The sequence below is a fragment of the Pyrus communis genome, chromosome 5 (assembly GCF_041283825.1).
Source record: "Pyrus communis isolate YQ-2024b chromosome 5, ASM4128382v1, whole genome shotgun sequence".
Lineage (NCBI taxonomy): Eukaryota > Viridiplantae > Streptophyta > Magnoliopsida > Rosales > Rosaceae > Pyrus > Pyrus communis.
The window spans coordinates 32,775,572-32,801,675 of NC_142569.1; the positions used below are offsets into that span (position 1 = coordinate 32,775,572).

Below are 26,104 nucleotides of genomic sequence, written 5' to 3' on the forward strand. Positions count from 1 at the left end.
ACTAGATAAGAATAAATGCAAGACGGAATTAAGTGTGAGTTCACAACCAGAGCATAAGTAGCCTAAGTGCAGTCCAGCAGAACGAATACTAATTATACAACACCAAAGGTGATCCTACAATGGTGATAATCTGTCAGAACGTCTGTCAAATCCTCGTCAGCCACCAACAAGCGCTCCTACCTAAAACCTGGAGGGGCGCAAAACAGAAAGTGTGAGTAGGCTTTTGGTTTTCAGTATATATATGTTTGGTATTATACCCAGAAAATTGATTTAAATGATTCATATGTTTTGAAATGCCATGCCAAATGTCTTATACTTAGAACATGTATTTAGTAGTTGTATATATTGTCGTTGACACTGCGGGCACTCAGGTAAGTACCAGGTGAGTTTATTGATTGTGGATGTGAGTTGCATGATTATGTTGAGATGTATTTTGATCTCATAACATGCACCCTGGTGTTAGTGCTCTCGCCCGTGGTTAGGGCACAGTCTTTCACATGATGTTCACATATCGCACCATACGCTTATCTTAGATCCAAGTTAGGTGCACAATCATGTCGTACAGACCACTATAGGTGGTTCCGACTCGTACGTGACCCACAATTATTCGCACAGTTTTCACTTGATCGTAGCACTTGAGCGTATTTATTTACACCTAGTCATGTCGTATAGACCACTTTAGGTGGTTCCGACTCGTGTGCAAGTATATTTGTTGAGATATGGATTTGAGCCGTACAGGTCACATTAGGTGACTCCGGCTGGATGGATGAGCTCTAGATTCAACTGTACAGGTCATATTGAGTGACGTCGGCTGACATATCATTTGCATTGATTTATATCACCTGACTTACATATTTTCATGCTGAGATATTTGACATGGCATATATGTGGATTTTGCTATTCTGAGCATGGTTGTGGTATAGATATGTATTCTAATTTCTTGGAAATTATACAGGTTTTACAGCGAGGGGTTATTACCTTTGATAAGTGAAATGGTTTGGTATTAGAGCCTAGGTTTGGTGGTCCTGCATATTTTGTGAATATTCTAATTCTTTGGGTGTTTTTGAAGTTGTCACCATGGAGAGGAGTTGTACAGTTCGGGAAGAAAGGTAAGTTAAGTCCTAGGTATATTAGACCGTATCAGATCACCAAGCGAGTCGATGAAGTTGCTTACAAGCTTGACTTGCCTCCAGAGTTGTCTAAAGTGCACGAAGTTTTTCATGTTTCTATGCTTCGTCATTATGTTTCAGATCCGTCCCATGTGATACCACCTCAACCATTAGAAATTAATCCAGATTTGACTTATGATGAGGAACCAGTGACAATCTTGGATTGGAAAGATAAGGTTTTGAGGAATACGACTGTGCGCTTAGTAAAAGTTTTGTGGAGGAATCACTCAGTGGAGGAAGCTACCTGGGAGACAGAGGAGCGTATGAAAAAGATGTATCCACGCTTGTTTTATGATTATTAATGGTTTCTATATTGTTGTGTGAAATTTCAGGGACGAAATTTTCTTAAGGGGGGGGGGGGGGGGGGGGGGTAGGAGTGCTTGTTGGTGGCTTACAAGGATCGCGGCAATTTTGACAGATTATCACTAATGTAGGATTACCTTTGGTGTTGTATAATTAGTATTCGTCTTGCTGGACTGCACTTAGGCTACTTATGCTCTGGTTGTGAACTCACACTTAGTTTCGTCTTGCACTTATTCTTATCTAGTGCTCTAGTTGGTTTGGTTTTTGTTTATTCTCATTTCTTATATTAATATTGCTTCCGCACTGTGCACATGGCTACATCACCCTCACGTGACGGCCAGTATGCCTCGATCTAGGTCGGGGTGTGTCAACATCAACAACAAAAATATTGAGTAAAGATGTAGAAATTGACAAACTTGGCTAATGAGACTTGCATGAATGCAATGTTCCAGAATTTTGCTCACACTCTTATACCTGCAAATTGGTAGGCGGCCGTATTCAGAATACAACCGTAATCTTCATATTCTAGTGAACTATTTATATATTTACACTCCCAAGAAGTGACTCTTTAAGACAACAGTTGGTAATGCTTATGCCTTCTAAATTTGTAACCCTTAATCAAATTAGAAGCATATGAGTCTATGACCGTTTGCTTTCAACAACAAAATTTCATTCGCATAACCAACATCAGTTTTGCATGTAAAAACTATTTAACCTTACGAAATTTAACTATGAATTTTTCATTCAAACATTATAATATTTAATTTTAACATAACAATTAAAAAAGAAATTATTATCAAACGACTCCTAAATGACTTTATATCAGTTTTGCATGTAAAACTATAGGCCCATGTATGCGCATAACCTTACAAGAATAAAAATATCGATGTACTCAAACAAAATAAAACAACAATAATTTTCATGTGCATCACCTTAAAAGAAAATTGTAATATTCTTCTAAGAGACACGTAGATAATTTGGCTGAGGTGCAAGTATCTTGCTTTCTTTAAGGAGATTCAAGCGCCATGCGGTTTTACAAAAGTTTACGAACCGGTGCAGCAGTATATCTCTTGACTTGTCTACTCTAGGATACAACAGTCCAACAAAATTGTGTTTGACTCAAACCTTTATGCGCAAAAAGAGAAGAGTCCAAAGCTCCACCACAAGAACACCCTTCTTTGGCCAATATAAGTGAAAGGTACAAAGTATGGAAGAATAAAGATTGTAGTTATTAGGAAATTGGTAGTGGGATCATAAATAAAGAGACAATGGGAAACTTCTAATTATTATATGTTTATTATCACCCTCAGTGAATAGGATAATAAACACAAATTAATAAAGAAAAAAAGTTACAATAGTTACGCAAAATGAAAAGCTAAAGACTAATTTTCCACTGACCACAGATAATAACAAACAAACTTATTTTGCCACTAACAACCAAATAATGGCAATTATAATTAATTTAATTTATTTAATGTTAAAAATGAACCAACATAACCCAAATTCTGGTTTGCATGTAAAATGGAACCTTATGAAATTTAACAATGAATTTCTCATTAAAAACGAAAAAATTATCAAACCACTCCCAATCAATTGTCCAATATATTTGGTATTTAGTGGATCAGATATCATCCTTCTCTATCTGACATATCTATCGCAAAGAAATTATAGTTGCCGATGAATTAGCTTCCTAATTAGGACATTTGTATTACCACCACTCATGTATTTAGTGCAATAATTTTCGTTATTTTATTTTGCATAAGCTAGTTTGACCTGTTTGAGATTGAGATCCATCGAGAATCCTCGTTGTAATTTTTTAGGGTTCAGAAATTTTTAAAAAAAAAAGTAATGTATGTAAATTAGGCAATAGGCAGTTTGCCCATCCTCGAGGGAAGACCTCCTTTATATCCGATAAAAATTAAGCAACAGCAATATTTCCACTCTTGGACGTAGATGTTTGTCATTTGACTCATATCTTCGCTATAAAAATCTTACAACTCACATCAGTTGGTTATATCTACAAAATGGAAAGCATCAGCAGTAGTTGTAGCTTCAGAAAAGTTGTGTTTTTGCTACAGATCTTCATCTTCTTTGAAGCCCATCGTTTCTGTGCTGCTGATCCAACTTACGGGTTCACACTTGTGCAACTCAGTGCACAAAATCGCAGATTACAGAAACCATGACAAGGCTCCTCATGAGCGTTACAGTAATATAGATGGAGTTGAAAAGTTTTGGATCTACAACCATGACAAGCCCTTTCGAAAGCACAATCCAACCAGGCCACGCTCCGAAATTAGAATTTCTGTATGTATATTCTCTCTTGTTTTCGATATGTTTATGGGCTTATTGTTACTAACCTTTGCACGTTTGGAACTACTTTTGTGCGAGCACTTTATTACAAACATGCTGACCCAGAAACACTTTATTATGACATTAATCAATATCCAATAATGTAATCTAGTTAGGCTTATATTCTCTCCCTTCGAAAGCAATTGTATACATATGATGATACCCAAAAACACTTTTAAGTTTTTCTGTCAAATGTAGTTAATTAGAAGCACTTCTATTTGTTCACAAAGTACTTCTCAAGTCCCATTGAATTTCTTTCTTACATTAGGAAGTTGATTTCATTTCATAATTCATAATATGGATTTTGGTCTAGGGGTATGACCACACTTTCGGGGTTTGGCAATTTGAGGGCAACTTTCTTGTGCCACAAGGCACGTCGGGGGCTACAATAATGCAAATCTTTGGTTCACCCAAACAAGCTACAACTCTGCAACTAGGTGTCTACAATGGGGATTTGAAGTACTATCGTGGCAATGTGCTAGCTGCTAATGTCCAACAAGTGGGTTAGGCTGAACGTGATTCACAATGTTTCCGCAAGGACAGTGACCGTTTTTATCAATGGCGAACGGAAGTTGATCACCAAAGATCACGGCCGAGCAGCCTTTTACTTCAAGTACGGAGTTTATGGAGCCTTGTATCATTCAAGTAATTATATGCAATCAAGTTGGAGAGGGATCAAACTTTATAAAAAATGAAATATCATTGGAAATCAAAGGTAGGGAGCCAAGTTTTGTGTGTAATGGAGGGAGAAGGGAGGAGAGTTTGATGTTCAAAGTAATTTTATAATTTTTTATACAAGCTATTTGAATTACAAGAATAGTCGTCATGCATTTTCTATAATTTAAAAAAGGGTAAATTACACTTTCATACCTCAGGTTTGGGGTCTATTTCAATTCCTTACAACATCTTCAAAACATTTCACTTTCATACCTCATGTACTATTTTATTTCAAAATAATACATTTGTTACATTTTCCATCAATTGGTTCGTTAAATGCTGACGTGACATTAGTGGACCCCGTTACACGTCAACACACTCCCTCCAAAACTTGCACACATGGAATTTTTTAGTCCACATGGAGCCACGTGGACTGACAAAACCCCACTATCATCGAGCACACCATTCCCAAACTCAAAATCGAGAATGTTGAAGTTTCTGGTAACCCTAGCCCCACCGGTGAAACCCTAGTTCCGTCGCGAAACTCGAGTTCCTATTGCCGTCGTACCCACTACCCATAACAACCCTTAACCCGTGACCCACAACCCACAATCTGCAACCCAAAACCAACTCCCAATTGCAGCGATAATCAAGTGATTCGAAGTCGAATGCTGAAAATGAGTTGGGAAATGAGGGAGGATCCATTGGATCCATTCCCAAAATACGGTTAGTGCTTTTTTGTTTCTTTATTTTGTGTTGTTCGATAATGCTTGGACTGTTCGAAAATGGTTAGAATGTTCGAAAATGTTGGGGACCTAAAATTGTTTGTACTTTGTAATTTTGGATCTATATTTCCTATTTTTAAATTACTTTGTTCGAAAATGGTGGGGAACTAAAAATTGCTTGGTGTTGTCGGTTAATGGAGGACTTTTGTCTTTGTTTAATTATGTTGGAAAAAAGCTTGTGGGTTATGTATGTTTGGCAGTGCTTTGTTCATGCTTTATATGTGCCTTTTGTGTATGATGCTTTATTTATGCCTTTATCAATGCCTTTATATGGGACACCACATTGTCATTTGTGGTGTGCCTTTAATAGTGAATTGTTTTGTGGTCATGGGTCCTGAATTTTGGGTTTCATCACTTTAAAATAGGAATTTTATATGCTGATATTTGGGTTTCATCAGGATTTTTTATGCTGAAATTTCAGGGAACAAAGAACTATTCACAATCAAAATGTATCATGGTGGACAACTCAGTGAAGACTTCTATGATGGAGGGAATGTGGATTTCTTTGACTTCTGTGACAAAGATTTCATGTCAATGCTCGAGGTTGACAATATGGTTAAGGAACTGGGATATGGAAGTGTGTTCATGAGTTACCAGTATAGGATCCCAGGGATGGAAATTCGAAATGGGTTGAAGCCTTTGATGACAGATTTGGATGTTATCAGCATATGCAAATTTGTGCCAAACCACACTATGATTAATGTGTATATTGAGAAGATAACACCTGAATAATATGTCTCTCAAGAGATGGAGTTTATCAAGTCATTTGAACCAGTTGCTCAAAGTAATGTGGTTATTGAAGAACTTGATGGTGATGAGGATAAACAGTGCAAGAGGATAGAGGAAAGGGCAGGGCAAGTGAATAGAGGAAAAGCCAAGCTAGCCATAGAATATCTAGTCAGTGGCCTTAGTGTGCCTTCTCAATGTGTGACTCAAACTGTTGAAGGAGTGCCTAATGAAATAGGTGATGGAGTAATGGGTGAAAAAGTGCCTGATGAAATGGTGGCTGATGTGGGTGAAAAAGAAGATGAGAATGACAGTGACTTCATAGAAGAAGAATTTCCTGCTGATGAAGATCACTTACAGTTTATGAAGTTTGTAGATGATTATGTGGATGCACATGAGGATGGAGTGTTGGCTGGCATTAAGGAACAAAATAACCCTCAATCAGGAAAGGGATCTCGGCAGCAAAGGGAAGGATTTGAAGAAGAGATTGATGTAGATGTTGTTGGTAAGCCGGATTACAATTCAGATGGCCTTCACAGTGTGCATGAAGATGAAGACGGTGGTGGTAACAACAATGAGTGTTATCCTGAGTTAAATGAGAAGATTGACATGAAGAACCCATACTTGTCGTTAGGGTTAATATTTAGGGATGATGCACAGTTTAGAAAGGCAGTAGTTATGCACTCTATGATAAATGGGTATGAGGATGTCCATTTTCCCTGAAATAAGAAGTTCAAGGTTGATGCAGCTTGTAAAGAAGGTTGTCTGTGGCTTGTCTAGTGTGGGAAGATGTGCAATTTAAACAATATGCAGATAAAGAAGATTTTGGATCATCACACATGTGGTAGATTATGGATAAATAGGAATATGAAACAATCTTGGCTTACTGAGCAATACTTGGAAATGATCCAACTTAATCCAACATGGCATGTTGAGTCTTTTATGGACATCATTGAAGCTGAATGGAATCACGGTTACTTTAAGATGAAAGCCTATAGGGCTATGGCTGCTGCTATGAAGATTATTGAGGGTAAGCATGTTGATCAATACACAAGATTACGGGATTTTGCTAAGGAAATTTATAAGACAAACCCGAGAAGTACGGTGAAGATTAAGTTGGATGAATGAAGGTTTCAAATGATGTTTGTGTGTTTAGGTGCATGCAAGGAAGGTTTCAAGCATGGGTGCAGACCCTTGATTGGTTTAGATGGTTGCCATTTAAAGTCTCAGCATGGGGGTCAATTGTTGGTTGTTGTGAGGTTAGATCCCAATGATGAAACTTGAGTGATAGCTTATGCAGTTGTCGAGATGGAGAACAAAGATTCCTAGATTTGGTTCTTGGAGATTTTGGCTGAGGATATTGGGATTGTAGATCAGCATGGTTGGACATTCATTAATGACAAGCAGAAGGGTTTAATTCCTGCATTCTTGGTGGTTTTTCCCGATTGTCACCACAGGTTTTGTGTTCACCATTTGTACATAAACTATAGAGAACAATTTAAGGGTAAGGCATTGAAGGATGCTTTATGGGCTGTTGCCAAGACCACTACAATTCCACACTTTAGAAGAGCCATGGAGGAACTTAAATTGTTGAACGAAGATACATATGATTGGCTCATGAAGAGACCTGTCATTCACTGGAGTAGGTCTCATTTTCAAATGCAAACCAAGTGTGAAATGTTGCTAAATAACTTGTGTGAAAGTTTCAAAGTCGTGATAGTAAAGGCAAAGTCCAAGTCAATTGTAACCATGCTTCATATCATTCATACCATGTTGATGAGAAGGATTCAAATGAGAAAAGACCTTATGGTGAGACAACCTGGAGATTTATGCCCTAAGATTAAGAAGAAGTTAGAGGATGCAAAAATGGCGAGTGGTTGATGCATTGCTCAATGGTCTGTTGGGACTAAATTCCAAGTGGATGCTAAAGGAGGTGACCAATATGTTGTTGACTTGACTAAACGTACATGTTCATGTCGAAGATATGACCTCACTGGTATTCCATGCAACCATACCATTGTTACCATTAATTACAAGAGGGAAAAGCTAGAAGACTATGTGGATATTTGTTATTCCAAGGTTATGTACTTGGAAATATATGGACACTTGATCCAGCCTATGAATAGGATGTCGATGTGGGAGGTCACTGAAAATCCACCTATCCAACCTTCTCTATATACTAGACAACCTGGAAGACCCAAGAAGAAGATAAACAAAAAGGCTGCAGAAATGGAGAAAGAAGCTAATCCTAGACAAAGTGAAGCCACTAACAGAAGTGGAGATATTCCACGGCCACAACAACTCTCAAGGAAAGGCCAAGAAATCCTTAAAAGTGGAATTTGTAAAAAAAAAAGTCACAATACCAGGACTCATCACAGGCATCTTCCTACAAGACAAGATGTGACATATAACCTTGTAACCTTGTACAAAGTTATATGATTTCTAAGTTGATTTAAGACTTTGTTAATCTTGAAATCCTTTAATTTGTTTTAGGCATCAAGTTCTGCACATGGAGCATCTGGTAATCCAGGTGGTGTACCAAGGAAGAGGAAGCATTGTTTCACTTGTTTTATTTAGTTAGGGTTTGTAAATGAATTTATGGCCTACATTGTGATAACTTAGGGATTCTTTTGTATGTATTGGATGTGGATATTCTTTTGTGATAACTTATGGCCTATATTGTTGTTGATTTGGATATTGGATGTAGGCATAGTACATCTAGAAGAGGTAATTCAAAGGTTCAAACAAATTAAGGAGTGAAGAAGAGAAGGACAAGGCAACCAAGAAAGTGAAAAGTGTTGCTATACAAGAACAAACTGAATTTTTAGATGATGGAATTTTTTGTGAATGTTAGCAGCAGCTAGGAACTGTTATTTTGCTCCCAATTGGATTTGTAGCTTATTATGAACCGTTATTTTGCTACTGGCTAGATATCCTTTTGGGAACATGCTAGCTTGTTAAAGTTCCGAATAGTTATTTCCAGTTGAACTCCTAGATGATAGCTTTGGTTGCCAAGATATGGAACATGCTTGTTATTTTCAATTGAACTCTTGTGAAATATATTGCTAATTTAGTTGCCTATTTGGATATTGGAATGCATTTTTGCCTATTCATTGATAACCAGGTTCAATTCAATTTGCATTTTGAATTGCATTTGATGCAATTGTTCATAATTATAAATAATAATAAATTTAAAAAACGGCGGGAAACTTTGAAATTTGAATTTTTGGCCATGTGGCGCTTTTTGCTAAGTTGGCATGATGTGGCAGATGGATATCCATGTGTGCAAGTTTTGGAGGAGTGAGCTGACGTGTAACAAGGTCCACTAATGCCACATCAGCATTTAACAGACCAATGGATGGAAAATGTAACGGATGTATTATTTTGAAATAAAATAGTACGTGAGGTATGAAAGTGAAATGTTTTGAAGATGTTGTAAGGAATCGAAATAAATCTCAAACCTGAGGTATGAAAGTGTAATTTACCCTTTAAAAAAAAAGTATATGACGACTTTTATAAGTGCTAATAACAATTTATTTTTTATAGGAGTTTGATGTGGATGTTGTGATTTTTTTAGTGGTTCTATATTCACAGGATAGTCATCATCAAAAGTGGGATTCACATTTATGACATGTAAGAAAAAACCATAACGCCTTCCACAGTAGGCCGGAAAAAGCGAGTAAGATACCGATATATTGAAATCATATAAGAATCATACTTTATTAAACTTGCACTAATATAGCAGTGGTGTAATATAAATCAAACTGAAGATGCCTAATTTTATAGGTATCACACTCAAATAAACCACTGTGAAAGGCCTAAGAGTCCGTCTGGTAACAATATAAATTTGTGTTTGGCTGTAATGGTGGCGGTAGTGGTAGAGATGGTGGTTAAGACGAAATTGGTGTTGGTACCAATGATGGTTGGAATGGTGGTAGTAGCGAGGATAATGGGGTGGAGATGGTGGAGGTGGTGGTGGCCATAGTGTGGATAATGAGGTGGAGAATGTGGTGGTGGTGGTAGTGGTGGCTGCAATAGTGAGATGGTAGAGGTGATGATAGCTATAGTGGCGAGAGTGATGGCAGGCGATAATATGGTGGTGGTGGAAGTGTAAGTGGTAGTTGTCATGGTGAGACAGTGGCACTTGTGTTGGTTGTGGTGACGGTGAGACGGTGGATGATACGGTGGTAGCAACAATGGCAGGTGGAAGGTGGTTGTGTCAAAGATAATGATGGTGTGGTGATTATGGTGAGACAATAGAAAAATGTTGTGGTGGTGGCAAGGATGGTGACGATGGTGGTTTTATTTATTTTTATTAAAACTCTAACTTAGGATAAATACTGAAAGTAAAGGAAAAATCATGCATATGCACCCTTGTGGGGGTTCTTCAAAATTTAGGATAAATACTTTTTTTTGCATTTTTTATTTTCGGCGTTTATTTTCACAAAACAGTCAGCCAAACGCATTTTCATCCATTTTTCGTATCTGCGAAATTCAAAACTATTTTTCAAAAGGCTAACGAAGGGATGACACTTAATATTATGATTTAATGATATTTTTTCACTTATAAGTAAAATTTTAAGTTTGAATCTCATTAATGACGAGTTCAATACTAATTTATTACATCACTTTTAGTGTATATCTCGTTACACAAAAAAAGGAATATAAAGCGATCTCAAAGGCAAAATCGTAGGCAAAGAAGAAAAAGTGACAGGCTCCACCAAGGCTACAAACAAATACTCAAAGACAAATAAGCAAAACTGGCATACAATGTTGGTTGATAGTTCTTTGTAAACAGAGCACACAATTTGTTTTCATCAATATAACGATGTGCACATTTTTGTTCTCCTAGATTGAGAGACTCTTTTAAAAGTGAGCCTCTTTATAAATTGTCACATCTTTATGAACTGTCACATCATGTTTTTCGCATAATATTTTATAATTTTGATACGAAAATTGACGTTAAACTGTGAGATGACAGATAATTCATAAAGAATCTTACTTTGAGAGAGTCTCCTTGTCATTTATCCGTGTCTCCATTCCAAGGTTGAGGGATTTAGTTTTCTATGCTTTTTGTTGATTTTCTTATGCTAAGAACCAGTTGTCTTACTAGTATCTATCGACCTAGTTGGTCCAATGCCAACTTTTCTTTTCTTTTTTACCTTTTTCCATACCTTACGCTTGGTCTTATCCTTTGCAGGAAAATGATGTGTTCTTTTATACAAGTGAAATTTACGTTACACAAATTTAAATTGCAAAAATCGAAAAATAAGACTTAAAGCACATATGATGGAGGACATCCGCTCTTTGATCATGTGGCTGCTCTGCTCCTAGATATATCAAAAAAATCGCGTTTACACTGCTATCATTATGTTGCTCCAAATCTGGCAATTTACTTCGTATACTATTATGTTCTATTACCCATTTCGTCAACTGAGTTTAGAAAAACGTGAAAGAAATATAGTAAAAAGGTTAAAGAAATGGATTAGGATTCTCTCCTCCTCTTTTCATCCGCTTCCCTCCCCTTCTCTCACATTCTCTATTTTGTCTTTCTCTTTTTATATGAAATTAATATAATATGTTGATATGGCTTAACTGTAACCGTTTAAATAGAAAATGAGTGAAGGGGAGGGAAAAAAAGGGGAGAGGTCTTTTCAACAATAAATATAGGAATAGGTTAGAGAAACTGTGAGTTTTAAAAAGGGTAATTTTTGCAGAGTGCTAATAAACCCACCATACTGACTTGTAAAATAACATCTAAGGACCAAAGCAAAAAAGAAAAAACAAGAACTTCTCTGCAACTATCTCAATTCCTCCAAATAAATATTTTCTTTATTTTCTATTCCTCTAGTTTAATCATATATAACAGTTGTTCAAAATATTTTATTAATGAAATAATTATTTTAAAAATTGAAAAACGAAATGGAAGACCATAAGAAGGTATTGGGGTTGATACGGATTTGGATTGGATCATGAGGATGAAATTTTGGAAATGTGTGGGACTTGGAGGAGCGGGGCGTGGGGCGTGGGGCGTGGTTTGTGTTGGAGACGGAAGGAAGGAAAGCTGCAATTGGTTAGAGGTCTACGAAGTGACCGAATTCTAGAACTTAGGTGGAATAAAAATCGGGAAAGAAGGCCCTGGCGGTGAGTGGAAGCTCAGATGGGGTCATATAAAGGCCATTTTGGTGATAAAGTGGGCGAAAAAATGACATTTTTGCATTTTAAATTTTTTTAAAAGGGGGTAAGATAATAAAGTGGCTGGAGAAATAAGCAAATGAGATGAGCTCATCAACACTCTTTTTGCGGATTCAAACGTCCTCCCAAGTATTTACTGCATCAGAAACTTTGATGTCAAATTTGACATCAGTTTATAGACAAGGTCTATCGTAATTACATTAACCTCACAACATCGTTCTTTTTGAGTTTCGATCACACTTACACATTGTGTTATTAATCCATACATTATAATATAGGAAACAACAATTAGTATGTCGTAATTCACTTGTTATAGCACAAGTGAATTAATTATAACATGTTAAATTACTAAGCAATCATTGGTCATACAATGTCACAATTTTAGTATCACATGGTGACGCGATTCAAATCCAACACCATACCAGTGAATTAAGATTTACTACTGCTCTGTCGTAACAACGAAAAAGAAATGCAGAATTAACTCAAAGTTTGTGTTTGAAAAGGTGAACTTCTGAAAGTTAGTGAAACCGTTTTAATAAGTTTGGTTTGAAAGACCAGAGTGCAGTAATAACTTCAGAAGTTCACGTTATCAAACACGTTGAACTGGTCTTCACCCTGAAAAGATGTCTCTCCCAGCGAAGCATGAGGCTGACCGAACATAGAAGGAGGCTGAGTGTATGTAGAATCACGGTAATTCAATGGTTCGCCAAGATCATCCAGCTCCAAATATTGCTCATCGTCACCTAGTGGGATTTGACCCGGAGCACAGACAGAATTTGGCAAACTGGAGAAACTACATCCTTCTTCACCGACTCTTGCTGCCTTGCCCAAATCTCCTAAATTGTCATACGTATCATTAATAACGAGATGAGGCGTTGCACTAGCATTTCCAATAGGAATGACATTACCAAGCTCCTGCAAATAATGAAGAAGTTCTACACATTAACATACTTTAGAAGTTCAAAGAACACTTGCAAGATAGTTTATTTGTACTAATGTACTTACGGATTTAATTTTGTTCTATAAACAGATATAGATGCATAAGATATTCAAGATGCTCTAGTATATAATGAAATTATCAAAAACGACATTCAAAACCATCAACTTCTCAAGGTACGCCATCTATTTATAAACTCGGACAGTCACGCCATCCAATTTTAAATTCTAGCTTCAAGAAATAACATTGGTATTATAATTATTAACAATGATTATATAGTCCCAGCTTCCACACAAAGGCTAATTTGTATCTTTCAACAACCTCTATGACATCAGTGATAGAACTTCAGTCACAGAAAGTATAGACGCTAACTCCTTGAATTCAACAAAATCTAACCTAACTCTATCTTGCCACATTATCACATATGCATTGGAAAGCTATAGCATGAGCATAGTGTCACAACATAAACATTTCTCAATTTTATTGTAGTGACGATTCCACCACTCAGAAAATGTAAATTCATTTCATGATTGGTGGTTCCACTTACTATTAAATCATGAATGCTATAAACTACATGCAGAAAAGAGAGAAGGGCGTATTACACACCTCATTTTTTTCGTTTTCTTTAAATAATGAAGGGCTTTCTTCTGAGAAGCAAGCCAACATTGACAGGATATCATCCTCAGAAGTATGAGGCTCCTCCACTGTAGCATGATTACTGGAAACCAGTTGGGAAACATTGCAAGAAAGTGGTACAAAATCTGATATACACGATTCAGATGAAGGACCTATGCGTATACCATCATGGGTGTACGTGCTAGTAGTGATGGAACTATTGTAGTCACTCGGCAGAACAAGGTTTGGTACAGGCATATTTGCATGTGGGACTGCTTCTGAACAATTTTCAGCCTCATCATCACTCCAGTCTTCCTCCATAAGGGGCGCACCATATTGTGCACCATTTCTCGGCCCTGGCCCTTCTTTTTGAAAAATGGTACAGAGAACATACGATTCCTGCAATATGAGAAAGACAGAAAAAGTAATCAACACCAGCTAGCCATCCAAAGCAGTATAAGAAATTGTACAAAGTAACAGTTCGATTCAGAAGCATGAAAAAATTCTAATCAGCTGAAACATTAAAGAATAACAAATCTTTACCCAAGGAAAGTATATTACAAACTCAGTGCAGATTGACAAACAAATTTTACAGAAAACAAGGAAGAATACAAAATTATGAGAGGAAGAGTATCATCTACCTGAGGCACACCCCGATTAGCTAGGTCCTTAGATTCAAGCCTATACTCATGCATAACCCAGTCTGTTCGATCTCCTTTTGGAGCTCGACCTGTATGAAAAACCAATGTTTTTATCTTGCCCGCAACTTCACCGTTGTAAAGAACAGATCTGTCATTTCCTGTGGCTTTCCAGTAACCACATTCAGTAGTACGTTTTGTTCTAACCCCAGTTGGGTACTTCCTTTCTGTCGGACAAAAGAAGTACCATTTTAAATCTCCACTTTGCCAACTAGATTTGCCTGAAAAATAAAAGCACAACACAGTCAGAAACATATCACAAAGCAGGAAACCCAAGGCTAATTACAATAACAAGGTATATAAAATAAAGACAACGAAAGAAAATAAGTTAGAATGACATATTACCTGGAAGATCCCAAGGAGCGTACTTATGAATGTCGACCTCTGCAACGAAGTTATAACGGAGTCTTTTCCCCATAACTTTCCTCTTCAAATAATATTGTACAAGCTCTACATCAGTTGGAGAAAACCGAAAACCAGGAGGCAACAATGATTTCCCTTTCCCCATTCACAATATACACGTCTCAACTATCTAACAATAACCTTAAATCCCAATGTGGAAATTCCTCACAAGATGCGAAGAAAAATAAAGTATAGTCTTTTAAAACCAAACAGCACGTCTCCTCAAGTCCAATGACGGAACAAGATCCTCCACAAACACCAGAGGCTACCTCGGTTCATAAAACAAAACAATCGAATAATTGATGGATGCTTGTTGTTGAGATCAAAAGACATTGGCTGCACTCCTGTTATCCAACATTATTAGACATACATACTCAGATTAACCAGCAAATACCCAAAAAAATTAAAAATAAATAAAAAAAATCAGAACTTGATATCTGCAAAACATAAATAGGGCAATGCACTTATTCAAATTGAGCAGATCAAAGCAACATATTTCACATTCAAAATAACAACCCTAAATGCAAACTAGAGACGATAATTTTAGACACAAAATTAAATAAAAATACGCAAGAAAAAAATAAAACCCAGATCGTTGAATTGAAACAATCACAGAAGCCGGACAAGAATAAAACCGAACAGAATTCTAGTCGCCAAATAAAGACAATTAGATAGAAATCAATGTACGTTGATCCCTTTTTATCATCTTTCCACATTCACATCCAAATTTTACCAAATACTCTAGTGAGGGAGAGAGAAATTTGAACAGAGAGAAAAAAAACCCTAAATCGAGGAAAAAGCAAAACATTTATATAGAGTATAGAGCGAGAGAACGTGATCAGAAAATCAAACGGCGGCGATCATTAGGATTTCGCCGGAGGATGGAAAAAAAAACAGATGATCAAAACCTAAAAAGAAAACGAAAATGTTGAGGTCGACTGAAACAGCGAACGAAGAGAGAAAAACGCACCTTGCGATGGGGGAACTGGCGACGGCAGATTGGACGGGGGGAATCGGCGGCGATTGCGCTGATGGGAGGGCGGAAGTGGAAGAGCCAACCAGGAGAAGACAGCTGCTCCGGGCGAGTTCAGTGTACTTGTTTGTTCTCCATCATCGGGGTTTATGGGGTTTATATTTTTGAATTCTCTGCCAAACATAAAATTTTCATTTTATTTTTTATTTTATTTTTCAGGCATAACTCAATCGGGTTTTTCTGGCCCGGCCCAGATAAGGATGGGCTTTAAAAATCCTTTGCCCAAATGCAGCCCGGACCTAGATCCTATGCTCCTTTTTTTTTCTTTTTTTCTTTTTTTTTATTACAAAACAAAAAGGGGAAGTCACAATTATCTACTTTTTCAGAGGTCACAAAAACATTTCAGCTTCCTCCTGGCCACATCAAGTAAACTCACAAGCTTGGAGCCTCGAACTCGGAACCATCTGTTTTATGTATTTTGGAAGCTAGAATCCATGCCCTTATCACTGGATCACTTGCTGTGGTTCTAGAAGCTATGCTCCCTGAACTGATCTTCTTTTGACTTTCTTACTCAACTCACAATTTTTTTTTTTTTTAATACAAACCATATCAAACTCTTCATTCATGACATTCAACCTAAGACCTCTCATTAACTTAGCAATATTTAATAGTTATGTCTTTGAAGTATCCATTTTTAGTAGGGCGGAAAGAAAAAAAAACCTAAAGAACCCAAAAACCGAACTAAACCGAGGCAAAAAAAAACCCCGAAGAAAACCGAGTTCACCAAAATCGAGGGAAACCAAACCAAAATCCGAAGCGACAATTTAAACACTAGGGACTAATGTGAAACTCAGAGTAACTAAAAAGACCAAAAGTGAAATTTAGCACTGCAAATTTAATTGCAGCGCAAGGATAACATTGAATTCAGTCAATTTATTTATGAAATTAGCAATTAAAAATGTGAGTTTTCTAAATGTCGCACACCAATTTGTGAAAGAAATTTGTAATTAAGCAATCACATTGAAATTTGGAGAAATTATTAGATAGTAGTATATCATCGTGGCATTGACAGCTAGTAATTCGCATCAACAAATCATGACACGTAACAAAGCTCACACCTTTGGCTTCCAGAAGAAGAATCAGCAGCTAAAGCATCAAGCTTTGCGCCCTCCTTCCTCCATAGCGATCGATATCAAGTTCAAAGTTGAGAAATTCCAACTCAAGGGTGTGCGATTTCTTCATTTCATCAGCAATGGCGGCCCTTCATTCTCTTTCAGTAATCTCACGTGCTCTGTTTTTAGGGTTTTGTTCTTTCAGAAATTGAAAAATGCACCTTCTTTGATCACTGAACACGCTAGGCACATCGGGTTTTTCTCTTTTTGGTCCATGTTTCACCAAATCGCGTTCGTAACATTTTGATCCTTAATTTTTGGGGTCTTTTTTTACATTTAATTTAATTTTTAATCTTTAAAAGAAGAAGCAAACTTGATCAACAATGGCGAAGATGGTTTCTGGTTTCAAACAATCGGAGATGAATCAATTTGATCGTTCCTTGCTGCAATTGAATGGTCTTTTGGAGAAGATGTGTTATGATCTACATCGACTACACTTATGGGGGTGTAGGAGTTCTTAAGTTTTAGGGGTCCTCTCACCTATTGGACTAATCTTTTGGTTGGACTCTTCCTTTAGGCTTAAGTACCTAACATTGGTATTAGAGTCTAGGTTCCCGACGCTGCGAAGAGGGCGACCTGGAAAGGGCTACTTTAGAGCAAGCCCAGCGTTGGGTTTTGCTCGGGGGACAGGGGAGAAACCAAGGGCCCGAGGGCCAGGGGATCAGGTCCAGCGTAGCCCAGCCCGACCGAAGGTGGAGGCCCGAGCTCCGGGCCCGTGGGGGATTGCCAGCCCGAGAGCCCGATGTGGGGGTGACGTAAGGCTGACGCCAGGGTGGCGTCAGCGCAATATTTAAATTTTTTTGTGTCAGGCATGTGCATCCCACCCGCGCGTGGGGGCGCGTCGCCGACACAAAAATCAGAAGAAAAAAAAATCTGTCAGTTACCGTTGGGAAGCCACGTGGCTTCACACGGTGTGTTAGATCTCAACGGTCACTTTATTTAGACCGTTCAATCTCAACGGTAAAAAAAAAAAAAAAGAAGTCAGATTTAATATCCACCGTTCGATCTGAGATCAACGGTGGATATTAAAATGCTTTATAAATAAAAAAATAAAAGAAAAAATAGTTTTAAAAATCTGAAAAGTTACCGTTGTGACACGTGGCACAATTTGGAGTGTTGGAATTCAAATTTTTTTATATCCAACGGCAAAGATTAATTAATTGAATAAAAATTTGTAAAAAATTCAAAAAAAAAATCTGAAAAAAATTGTAAAAAAAATTGTTTTTACTTTTCTATAAATACCTTCTCATTATCATCTACCTTACACAACAATTTCATATTTTCTCAACTACTTTCAATCACATTCCTTTCTTTTTCTCAAAGTTTGAATCCTTTATTATTTATTATTTGTATTATTTATTTGTTACCTACATAATTTATTATTTATGGTTTGTATTATTTATTTGTTACCGACTTACATTATAATTATGTTGTTTGTATTATTTATTTGTTACTTATTTTCATTATAATTATTTATTTGTATTATTTATTTGTTACTTATTCTTATCCGATATTACAATTAAAATTATTTTGTATTATTTTATAAATAAATAAAATACTAATATTTTATTGCCTATTGCCAGGGCTATTGGGGGGCGTTTGTTGCGCTGGACTATCTCGGACTGGATTAGCTTCAAGGACTAAGCTGGACTGGCTTAGACTAGACTAAACTGGACTAACTTAGTGAAGCGTTTGGTGCAGTATTGGACTAAGAAGCTGGATAATAACAAATTATAATATTATATTATTTAATATATAAATTATTAATATTTTATTATGATCTTATCTTTTTCTTCATTTTTTCCTACCATTTCCTCGTTAAATTGGATGAAGTTAGCACCGCCAAAAAATTTATCACCATCCCTGGACCGAGATCTTAGCTTTGAATGCTCGAATCTGTCATGGATTTGAAGAAGCCCGAACAGGCCGAGACTTCCAGGCCATTTTCCAGCCACATTCGACCACATTTTGGCCTCGATTCAAGTAAAATCGTAATCTTGTCACTCCCAGCTTCAATTTGGTATATTTTGTATGAAAGTTGGTTGTGAAATGGATCTGAAAGAGAGTCGGAAAGTTAATGATTGATCTAGGTGATCGGAGATGACGAGGAGTCTGTCGAGAGTGGTCGTTGAGCATGACGAGGACGAGAAAGAGAAGATAGTCTTAGCTAGTCCCATGGTTATTGGGGGGTCTCGCTAAGACCTCTTAGTGAAGGGTTTTGTCCATGCTAGTCCCCTTTAGTCTCATTAATGTTAGTCCCAGCATGGAACAAACACAGTATTGGACTAATAGCTAGTCCAGTCCAGTCCAGTCCAACTTAGTGAGGGCAAACAAACGCCCCCTTGAAGTGTAACGGTGGAGATGCAAATTCTATTGCCAGGGCTACTTACTGTTCATTAAGGGCAGTTACTGTTCATTAGGTGGATTGAATAGTGTATTGCCAAGGAGGAGGGCTCCAACGCTGGAGTTGCTCTTAACGGGACAACCAGAGTAAAGGCCGTTGTGGATGTCGGCTTCCGAAGGGTGTTATAATGTTATGATCCCACATCGATTACATTTATGGGTGTGTAAGGGTTCTCCCATCTATTGGACTAGTCTTTTGGGTTGGGCTCTTTCCTTGAGCTTGAGTACCTAACAAGATGGGTTTCGTTCGAATGTGCTTCAGAGCCAATTCCAGGAGATCCAGGACGGCATAACTCGGATCGGAACTCCCTCTGGATCCGATTCAAGGAGGAGGACCGAGAAAATGAGCTGGAAGTCAAAGTTGTGAGCTTTGCCACGTGTTTTGTATTTGTTGGTGGGTATTATCTCAGTGCCACGTGGTGATATTGTACCATCCAATAATATCTCTGAAATTTGAAACTACATGGACAGAAATTAAACTTGGCTCAAATTTCGGGGGCCATTTAATAAAAAAAGTAAAAAACTGAAGGTACTACGTAGATATTTTTGTATGTGATTCCAGCTTCAAAGAGAGACGGCAGTAGCGAAATTGTCTTTGAAGTCTTACCTTTCACTGGGGAGTCGCCGCCCTACTCTGCATTTGATTCTTCACCGGTAACTTTCTCTCTCTCTCCCTCTGATTTTCCAATCTTCTGTTTGGTTTCCGAGAAAATCGAAAAGAAAAAGTTTATGATTTGGGTTCAATGGGGTGGGTGTTTCTAGGTTCGGGGATTTTCCAATCTCTCGCAAGTTGACAATGTTACTTCCTAATTCGTGTTATCGATTCTTTTATGCTGCTTTTAATCAGAAATTAGAGCTTAATCACATTAAACGGGGTTAATCTGATTGCTTAATCACCATTTTGGTCATAGTATTAATTTTGTGATTTTGCAGATTATTAAGCATTGCATTCTTGATTAGCTGCTTCTTTTTATTCTTGGAATTTGCGGAAGTGCAATGCATGCTATAATAACATAACATAAGGATGTGATATCCACACATCATTTTTTTTACTTCTTACGTTTTACTTCTTACGCACCTTTTTAGTTTTCGACCATTGGATCGGATAAATTGAAGAAGATCAACGAACAAAAATTAACAAGAAGTATGTGAGAAGTAAAAATGACGTGTATGGATAGCACATCGTGACATAATATACAAAAAAGAAATAAAATATATCTAAATATAACAATGAACATGATAAAATAACAATATGGATTGTTTTTGTTTTTTTATAGTACTACGTTTTGAGAAATTTTGAATCGGATCGGTTTGGGACGAAAACAAAGTTGGGAGACCAAAGTAGGACAAAACAAAATTTAAGGGGGCAAATTTGAATTTAATCTAGTTCTCAGCTCTTTGAATGCAGCGGCATTTTGATTGAGAGCAGCAGAGCTTTGGGTTTTGGCGAGTCACTTATTACATAAGCTCTATTGGGATTTTCAGATTGATTGTTGCCGTTGCACAAACCCTAATTTTCTGTAGAATTTAATTAGCCACGACCCACCCAGGTACTTTCTGATTTCTCTCGTCTTCTGTACCGTAATTATACATATTTTCTTATGTTTTTAATCCTCAAATTTTGTTTAGTTGTTCATGGAATCCAAGTTTGTTCCTTTTTATCATTTCGTTAAGAAACAGTGCGCAAGTTGCGTTTTGTGAGCTCAACTGTTCGTTTGAGTTCTGCTGGGAAATGGGTTTTTGTAGAACACACCTCTAATGCATTAACAGTGTCGTTCTGTGTGCTTCATTTCTCATGGTTTGTCGAAAAGGTTCTCCTTCTGAGAGATTTTTCCAAGTGGGGTGTATTCAAGTGGTACTTCACATATCATACTACAAAGTGGAGGAAATGGTATATTTTTTTTCATGTCCCTCCGCTTATATTATGACACGTGAAGCACCCACTTGAAACCACCGGGCACTGAGAAAATTTCTCGTTCTTTTGAAGCACTGGATGTGTTTGATGAAATGCCTGACAGTGGGAATAGCTGGGTTCAGTTTGATGTGGAAAAATACAGACTTGTTCATTATGCATTCTATGGCTGATGGTTCATGAATCTTTTGCGTTTTTGAAGTTTAATAAGCTCAATTACATTTGAAGTTTCGGGCATTAAATTTGTTTTACAAGAAGGGGAGGGGAGCATGATTTTTGGGCGATGTTGCTGTAGATTCAGGAGTTTGGGATAAAATTTTGTTTATTAACTAACAGGTCATATCGGTTTTATCAGAGAACTCGACAGTTGTGCGGGGCTCTAGGATGGAGAAAACCAGTGGCAATATAGCAACCCGCTTGTTTTGGAGCATAGTTAGTTTTTTGAGGAGATGTCTCTTTCTTGTAATATCTATTCGTCCCATACCACGTCACATTGCCTTCATCATGGATGGAAACAGAAGATTTGCTAAAAGGCGGAAGATGATGGATGGGGATGGACACAGGGTTGGGTTTTTGGCTTTGATGTCCATGCTCAAGTATTGTTATGAGTTGGGTGTGACATATGTAACGGTATATGCGTTTAGTATTGATAATTTCAAAAGGAATCCTGAAGAAGTTCAATCCTTGATGGACCTCATGCAGGAGAAGATCGAAGGGTTAATCAAAGAAGAAAGCATAGTGAATCGGTATGGAGTTAGGGTACATTTTATTGGGAACCTAAAGCTCTTGAGTGAACCTGTCAGGTCGGCAGCAGAGAGGGCTATGGCAGCCACGGCCAATAACTCCCGAGGAGTGCTGTCAATATGTATTGCCTACACTTCCACTGATGAGATTGTGCATGCTGTTCAAGAATCATGTGAAGAAAAACTGTACGAGATTAGCGCGATGAATGCAAGTGGAGCTGGGTATGGTCTAATTAAACTTGGAGGCAATGAAGAGGATGAAAGGGTGAAGATTGTAAAATTGACAGATATTGAAAAACATATGTATATGGCGGTTGCACCAGACCCTGATGTTTTGATCCGTACGTCAGGTGAGACCCGGTTGAGCAATTTTCTTTTGTGGCAGAGTGCATTCTGTGTTTTGTACTCTCCCTCGGTGCTCTGGCCTGAGATTGGTTTCCGTCATTTTGTTTGGGCGATCTTGAAATTTCAGTCCAACTATTTTTATCTTGAACGCAAAAGGAAACAGTCATAACTTGTCGAGTGATGTGTTGTTGCCCTTGGTCTAAAATGTTCTTGTTAATCTCTACTTGCTGCTAAACTACTGTTTTATGTAACAATATAGATTAACGCAGGCTGGTACCATTTGTCATTGCTTTGGATGGTACTTTTACAGTTTACATTCTCATGTAAACGCCATTTTGTTGTACTGTAAGAATAAACCGTGGACACGGTAAAATAAATTTGGTATGTGATGGATTGATTTGCATGGTTGACATTTTGAGCAAAGTTCTGATTGTTATATGCTAACTACCTGCATGAAATCTGTAAAGTTCAGAGAGTTTTGAAAAGGATTTTGCCTTGAATTACTGTTGTTATTTCTCTATAAATACAATAAGGCTAGATTCATATTCAGGAAGTCAAATTAGGATTTGATAGCATCGTAATAGACTTTAAAATCAAAGTGTAGTCAATAGGATTCTAAAACGCTTTGACTCCAAATGTCATCAATGACTCCTCCCAATCCAAATGTTTGCTTACAAGGACAAGATCACTATGATTTACTTGTTCATCTCTTTTATGTAATTTTAATGTAGTCATGTTTAATTACTTGGTTGATGTATTCAACTGACGCACTTCGACGGATACGCACTGGGCGGGTTTGTTACGAGTCTTAAACTGGATTAGCATTCCCGATTGCGTTTGTTGCCCATGATTGGATTCGACTGGACGCTATAACTCTCACTCTATCGCTATCATTCCTACCATTTTGTGGCAACCACAAAATCCACAAGGACAAACACAAACAAAACCAAAAACCAAAAAAAAAATCAAACATCGCCATCCCGTAAATCCATTTCCTATAAAACAAGACATTAGGACAACACGCAGAATCATCAAAACAATCAGTCAATTTAAGTAGCAAAGAATGAAAAAAAATGAAAATATAAATATATAATAATGAAAGGGCTCGGCTTTTTCCACCATGTAACCAAAATGTAGTGGGAGTGGGGCGGGAGGGGTGAGATGAAGGGTATTCAGGCTCCAGCCTTAGCAGTGCAAGTCACTAGTGACTTGGATGACAGTCGCTAGGGCTCACAACCACTCCCTGGCAGCAGAGTAACTCTTCAGCGCCAGCAATGTAATATCGCGAACTGTAATAGCAATTCTATGGGATCCACTGCACAACACCATGTTAACAAATAATCACAAAGCAACAAACACCAAAAATTTGCACTGCGTTTAGCTTTTGATACCGGTACAGGTATCAACCTGAGCCTAAAATCCATAGCCAGTTCAATGTAATAAGTTCTACTTTTCCATTTGATAAGAAAATGAAACATTCAATGTATGTGAGCCTGTAAAATAAGACACCAAAGCAAGAATCATAACACTTGTTTTCGATCACTAAAAAAAGCTGCAAGGATAAACACAATATAATCCTCAAATGCAAATCCCAGCTCAAAAAAGAAGATTACCAATTTCCAGCCACAGATAAGCTTTGAGACATCCAATCACTTAGATTTCTTTCCTTGCTTTTTCTTGATAACTTCATCGACGTACATTATACCCTTGCCCTTGTAGACTTCAGGTGGCTTACAACTACGAACAGCAGCAGCAAACTGGTGCACCCTATCTTTATCAATTCCGGTGCAGCAAACTACGTTGTTCTTGAAGCAGAAAACACGAACCGCAGGAGGAACGGTCAATTCTACCTCATGACTGTAACCCAACTTCAGATACAACATGCGTCCTTCGGCTTCCGCTCGGGCCTTGTATCCCACACCCACAATCTTAAGAAATCGAAAAAATTTGGCTTCCATTTGAATATCTGCTCCTGAAAACACCCAAACCCACTAATTATTTCTTCTTAATATTATCGAATTAAGCTACTTTTAATTCCTCATTCTCGTTGTTTTGGTCTACAATCTTCAATTATTAAATTCACATTTCAAACCATATCCAAGCAACATCCACATTCCAATACAAAAAATTGGAAAATGAAATCAAAAACCCAGAAAATATTATAAAATTTTAAAATTTTGATGGACCCAAATTTTATTCAATCTCACTGAGCACTAAAAATCCAGCAAATGAACATAGGCATGTTTGTTTCTTTATGCATGTAAACATCTGTTTTATATGTAGAGAGAGAGAGAGAGTAAGCAACTGGAGATTATCGCGACCAGTATGAAGTCTTAGGCATACCTATTAGCTGCTGAACCCCTTAGATTACGGCAGTCGGCGTCGGCGTCGGCGTCGTCGGAAGGCTAAAATTTTTCTGGGTTCAGAGGAGGCGGAACGGGGGACAGCTTTGAGACGAAGGAGAATCAGATGAGATTTAGGGGGTATTTAATTGAGAAGTTAGAGTGATTTTAATGTATTTATAAATTTAAGGATTTTTATAGGACTTAACTGATTCGTAGATATTTTATATAAAATTTTGATTTAATTTTTTCGAAATTTTATGGGGAGAGTTGAAATTTGTGAATGCTTAAATTACATTATAAAATTTCTCTAATTTCCTCTAATTCCTCAACTTTTTCAAATTGTTTAAATTCAAATTCTAATTGAATATATCTGGAATGTTATAAACTTCTTTAAAATTCTAATTGAATACACCCGATTTCTAAGGATTTTAATAAATTATCTTAAAATTTTAATTGAATACACATTGAATTTCAGATAATCATTTAAAATCCTGATTGAATACCCTTAGATTCATTAAAATAATTAAAATTTCTTAAAATCTCAATTGAATACACATCATTTTCTCAAGATCGGACCTAAAGCCCAATATTTTCGGCTGACTCCATTGTGCAAATGACCAAATTGACGATGTGCCGATCCAATGCAGTGTTACCAAGGGATTTTCGCACTTTTAAAGCCCAATATACACGTCTAGTTATATTTAAGTGCGACTAACACAATTAGACTTGGCAAACTCTTGCACTATCCAATAACATGACACGAACACGTGAGAAAATTGAGCATTTAGGTCGAGCCTTAAAGGGTCAAAGTTTATAACAAATGGACTCGTTAGTAACTCGTTAGGAAATTAAATTAATGTATTTTATTTTTATTTAAGATATTGAATATATAAATTAGATATGAACATATCTGTCAAAATTAATGATTTTTCTCTGTGAATGTTATTCATTACCCACATTGTTTGTCACACAATTGGTAGGCCATTTGGGGCAGGGCATTTAGGCTAAATTACATAATCAATCAATCATAATAAGATATCGAACTCACAAGGGCTAAGAATATACTACTAGATTTGCAGTGCCATATGTTGTCATATGATTTTTTTAGGTTTTGTATTATTACAATGATATTAATACTTCAAGTTAGACTAAGGAGAATAAAGGTGTGGATCCGAACGGATTTGGATCCCATCTGAATTCAAATTGTGGGGATCCTCACGTCCTAGCCATTTATCGTATATCGTGCGGTCATACTTTATTTTAAATTTTATTGTTTAAAATTAAATAGAAATAGTGCTTAACGAAAACTGATTGCACGATGTAATATAAACAGCCATGATGTGATGATCCCTAGAATCCCCACAAAGAGAATCCA

General features: G+C 37.1%; 4 protein-coding genes and 2 pseudogenes across 11 annotated transcripts; 4 read left to right on the plus strand and 2 right to left on the minus strand.

The window, feature by feature from the left end:
* Positions 1–323: 323 nt before the first annotated feature.
* On the plus strand, positions 324–1,471 carry LOC148697175 (uncharacterized). The gene is made up of 3 exons (XM_088693469.1): positions 324–371; positions 956–970; positions 1,070–1,471. Exons 1-3 carry the CDS (start codon positions 324–326, stop codon positions 1,469–1,471), a joined length of 465 nt encoding a protein of 154 aa, XP_088549595.1.
* A 2,025-nt stretch (positions 1,472–3,496) lies between these two features.
* Positions 3,497–4,516, plus strand: LOC137725268 (citrate-binding protein-like; annotated as a pseudogene).
* Positions 4,517–5,710: 1,194 nt separating this feature from the next.
* On the plus strand, positions 5,711–7,870 carry LOC148697176 (uncharacterized; annotated as a pseudogene).
* A 4,608-nt stretch (positions 7,871–12,478) lies between these two features.
* On the minus strand, positions 12,479–15,991 carry LOC137726421 (NAC domain-containing protein 82). Of its 2 annotated transcripts, none has more exons than XM_088694987.1 (5): positions 15,807–15,991; positions 14,780–15,180; positions 14,378–14,655; positions 13,728–14,135; positions 12,479–13,099 (listed from the first exon to the last, which is right to left on the minus strand). In XM_088694987.1, the coding sequence occupies exons 2-5, from the start codon at positions 14,940–14,942 to the stop codon at positions 12,758–12,760; spliced, it is 1,191 nt and encodes a 396-aa protein (XP_088551113.1). In that variant the 5' UTR covers positions 14,943–15,180; positions 15,807–15,991; the 3' UTR covers positions 12,479–12,757. The 2 variants fall into 2 exon arrangements, with proteins under 2 accessions (XP_088551113.1, XP_088551114.1); XM_088694988.1 differs by having other exon boundaries at positions 14,780–15,172; positions 15,807–15,943.
* A 3,576-nt stretch (positions 15,992–19,567) lies between these two features.
* LOC137726150 (dehydrodolichyl diphosphate synthase CPT3) lies at positions 19,568–22,794 on the plus strand. 5 transcript variants are annotated; one of them, XM_088694990.1, is made up of 3 exons: positions 19,568–20,038; positions 20,779–20,934; positions 21,633–22,794. In XM_088694990.1, exon 3 carries the CDS (start codon positions 21,681–21,683, stop codon positions 22,551–22,553), a length of 873 nt encoding a protein of 290 aa, XP_088551116.1. In that variant the 5' UTR covers positions 19,568–20,038; positions 20,779–20,934; positions 21,633–21,680; the 3' UTR covers positions 22,554–22,794. The 5 variants fall into 5 exon arrangements, with proteins under 5 accessions (XP_088551116.1, XP_088551117.1, XP_068321127.2 ...); XM_068465026.2 differs by having other exon boundaries at positions 19,573–20,038; positions 21,652–22,794; XM_088694989.1 differs by having other exon boundaries at positions 19,573–20,038; positions 20,793–20,934; positions 21,652–22,794.
* A 568-nt stretch (positions 22,795–23,362) lies between these two features.
* On the minus strand, positions 23,363–24,883 carry LOC137726975 (large ribosomal subunit protein uL6m). Of its 3 annotated transcripts, XM_068465923.2 has the most exons (3): positions 24,728–24,883; positions 23,998–24,356; positions 23,363–23,699 (listed from the first exon to the last, which is right to left on the minus strand). In XM_068465923.2, exon 2 carries the CDS (start codon positions 24,340–24,342, stop codon positions 24,034–24,036), a length of 309 nt encoding a protein of 102 aa, XP_068322024.1. In that variant the 5' UTR covers positions 24,343–24,356; positions 24,728–24,883; the 3' UTR covers positions 23,363–23,699; positions 23,998–24,033. The 3 variants fall into 3 exon arrangements, with proteins under 3 accessions (XP_068322024.1, XP_068322025.1, XP_068322023.1); XM_068465924.2 differs by lacking the exon at positions 23,363–23,699 and having other exon boundaries at positions 23,815–24,350; XM_068465922.2 differs by lacking the exon at positions 23,363–23,699 and having other exon boundaries at positions 23,815–24,356.
* Positions 24,884–26,104: the final 1,221 nt, after the last annotated feature.

What these genes read in the sequence shown, in the direction of transcription:
- LOC137726975 (XM_068465923.2), bottom strand. Translation starts at nt 24,342, where the DNA reads ATGGAAGCCAAATTTTTTCGATTTCTTAAGATTGTGGGTGTGGGATAC.
- LOC137726421 (XM_088694987.1), bottom strand. Translation starts at nt 14,942, where the DNA reads ATGGGGAAAGGGAAATCATTGTTGCCTCCTGGTTTTCGGTTTTCTCCA. An exon ending in CGCTCCTTGGGATCTTCCAG is followed by an intron (nt 14,656 to 14,779) that starts GTAATATGTCAT and finishes TTTATTTTTCAG; the next exon opens with GCAAATCTAGTTGGCAAAGT. An exon ending in AAGAAAACGAAAAAAATGAG is followed by an intron (nt 13,100 to 13,727) that starts GTGTGTAATACG and finishes CATTATTTGCAG; the next exon opens with GAGCTTGGTAATGTCATTCC.
- LOC148697175 (XM_088693469.1), top strand. Translation starts at nt 324, where the DNA reads ATGTATTTAGTAGTTGTATATATTGTCGTTGACACTGCGGGCACTCAG.
- LOC137726150 (XM_088694990.1), top strand. Translation starts at nt 21,681, where the DNA reads ATGGAGAAAACCAGTGGCAATATAGCAACCCGCTTGTTTTGGAGCATA.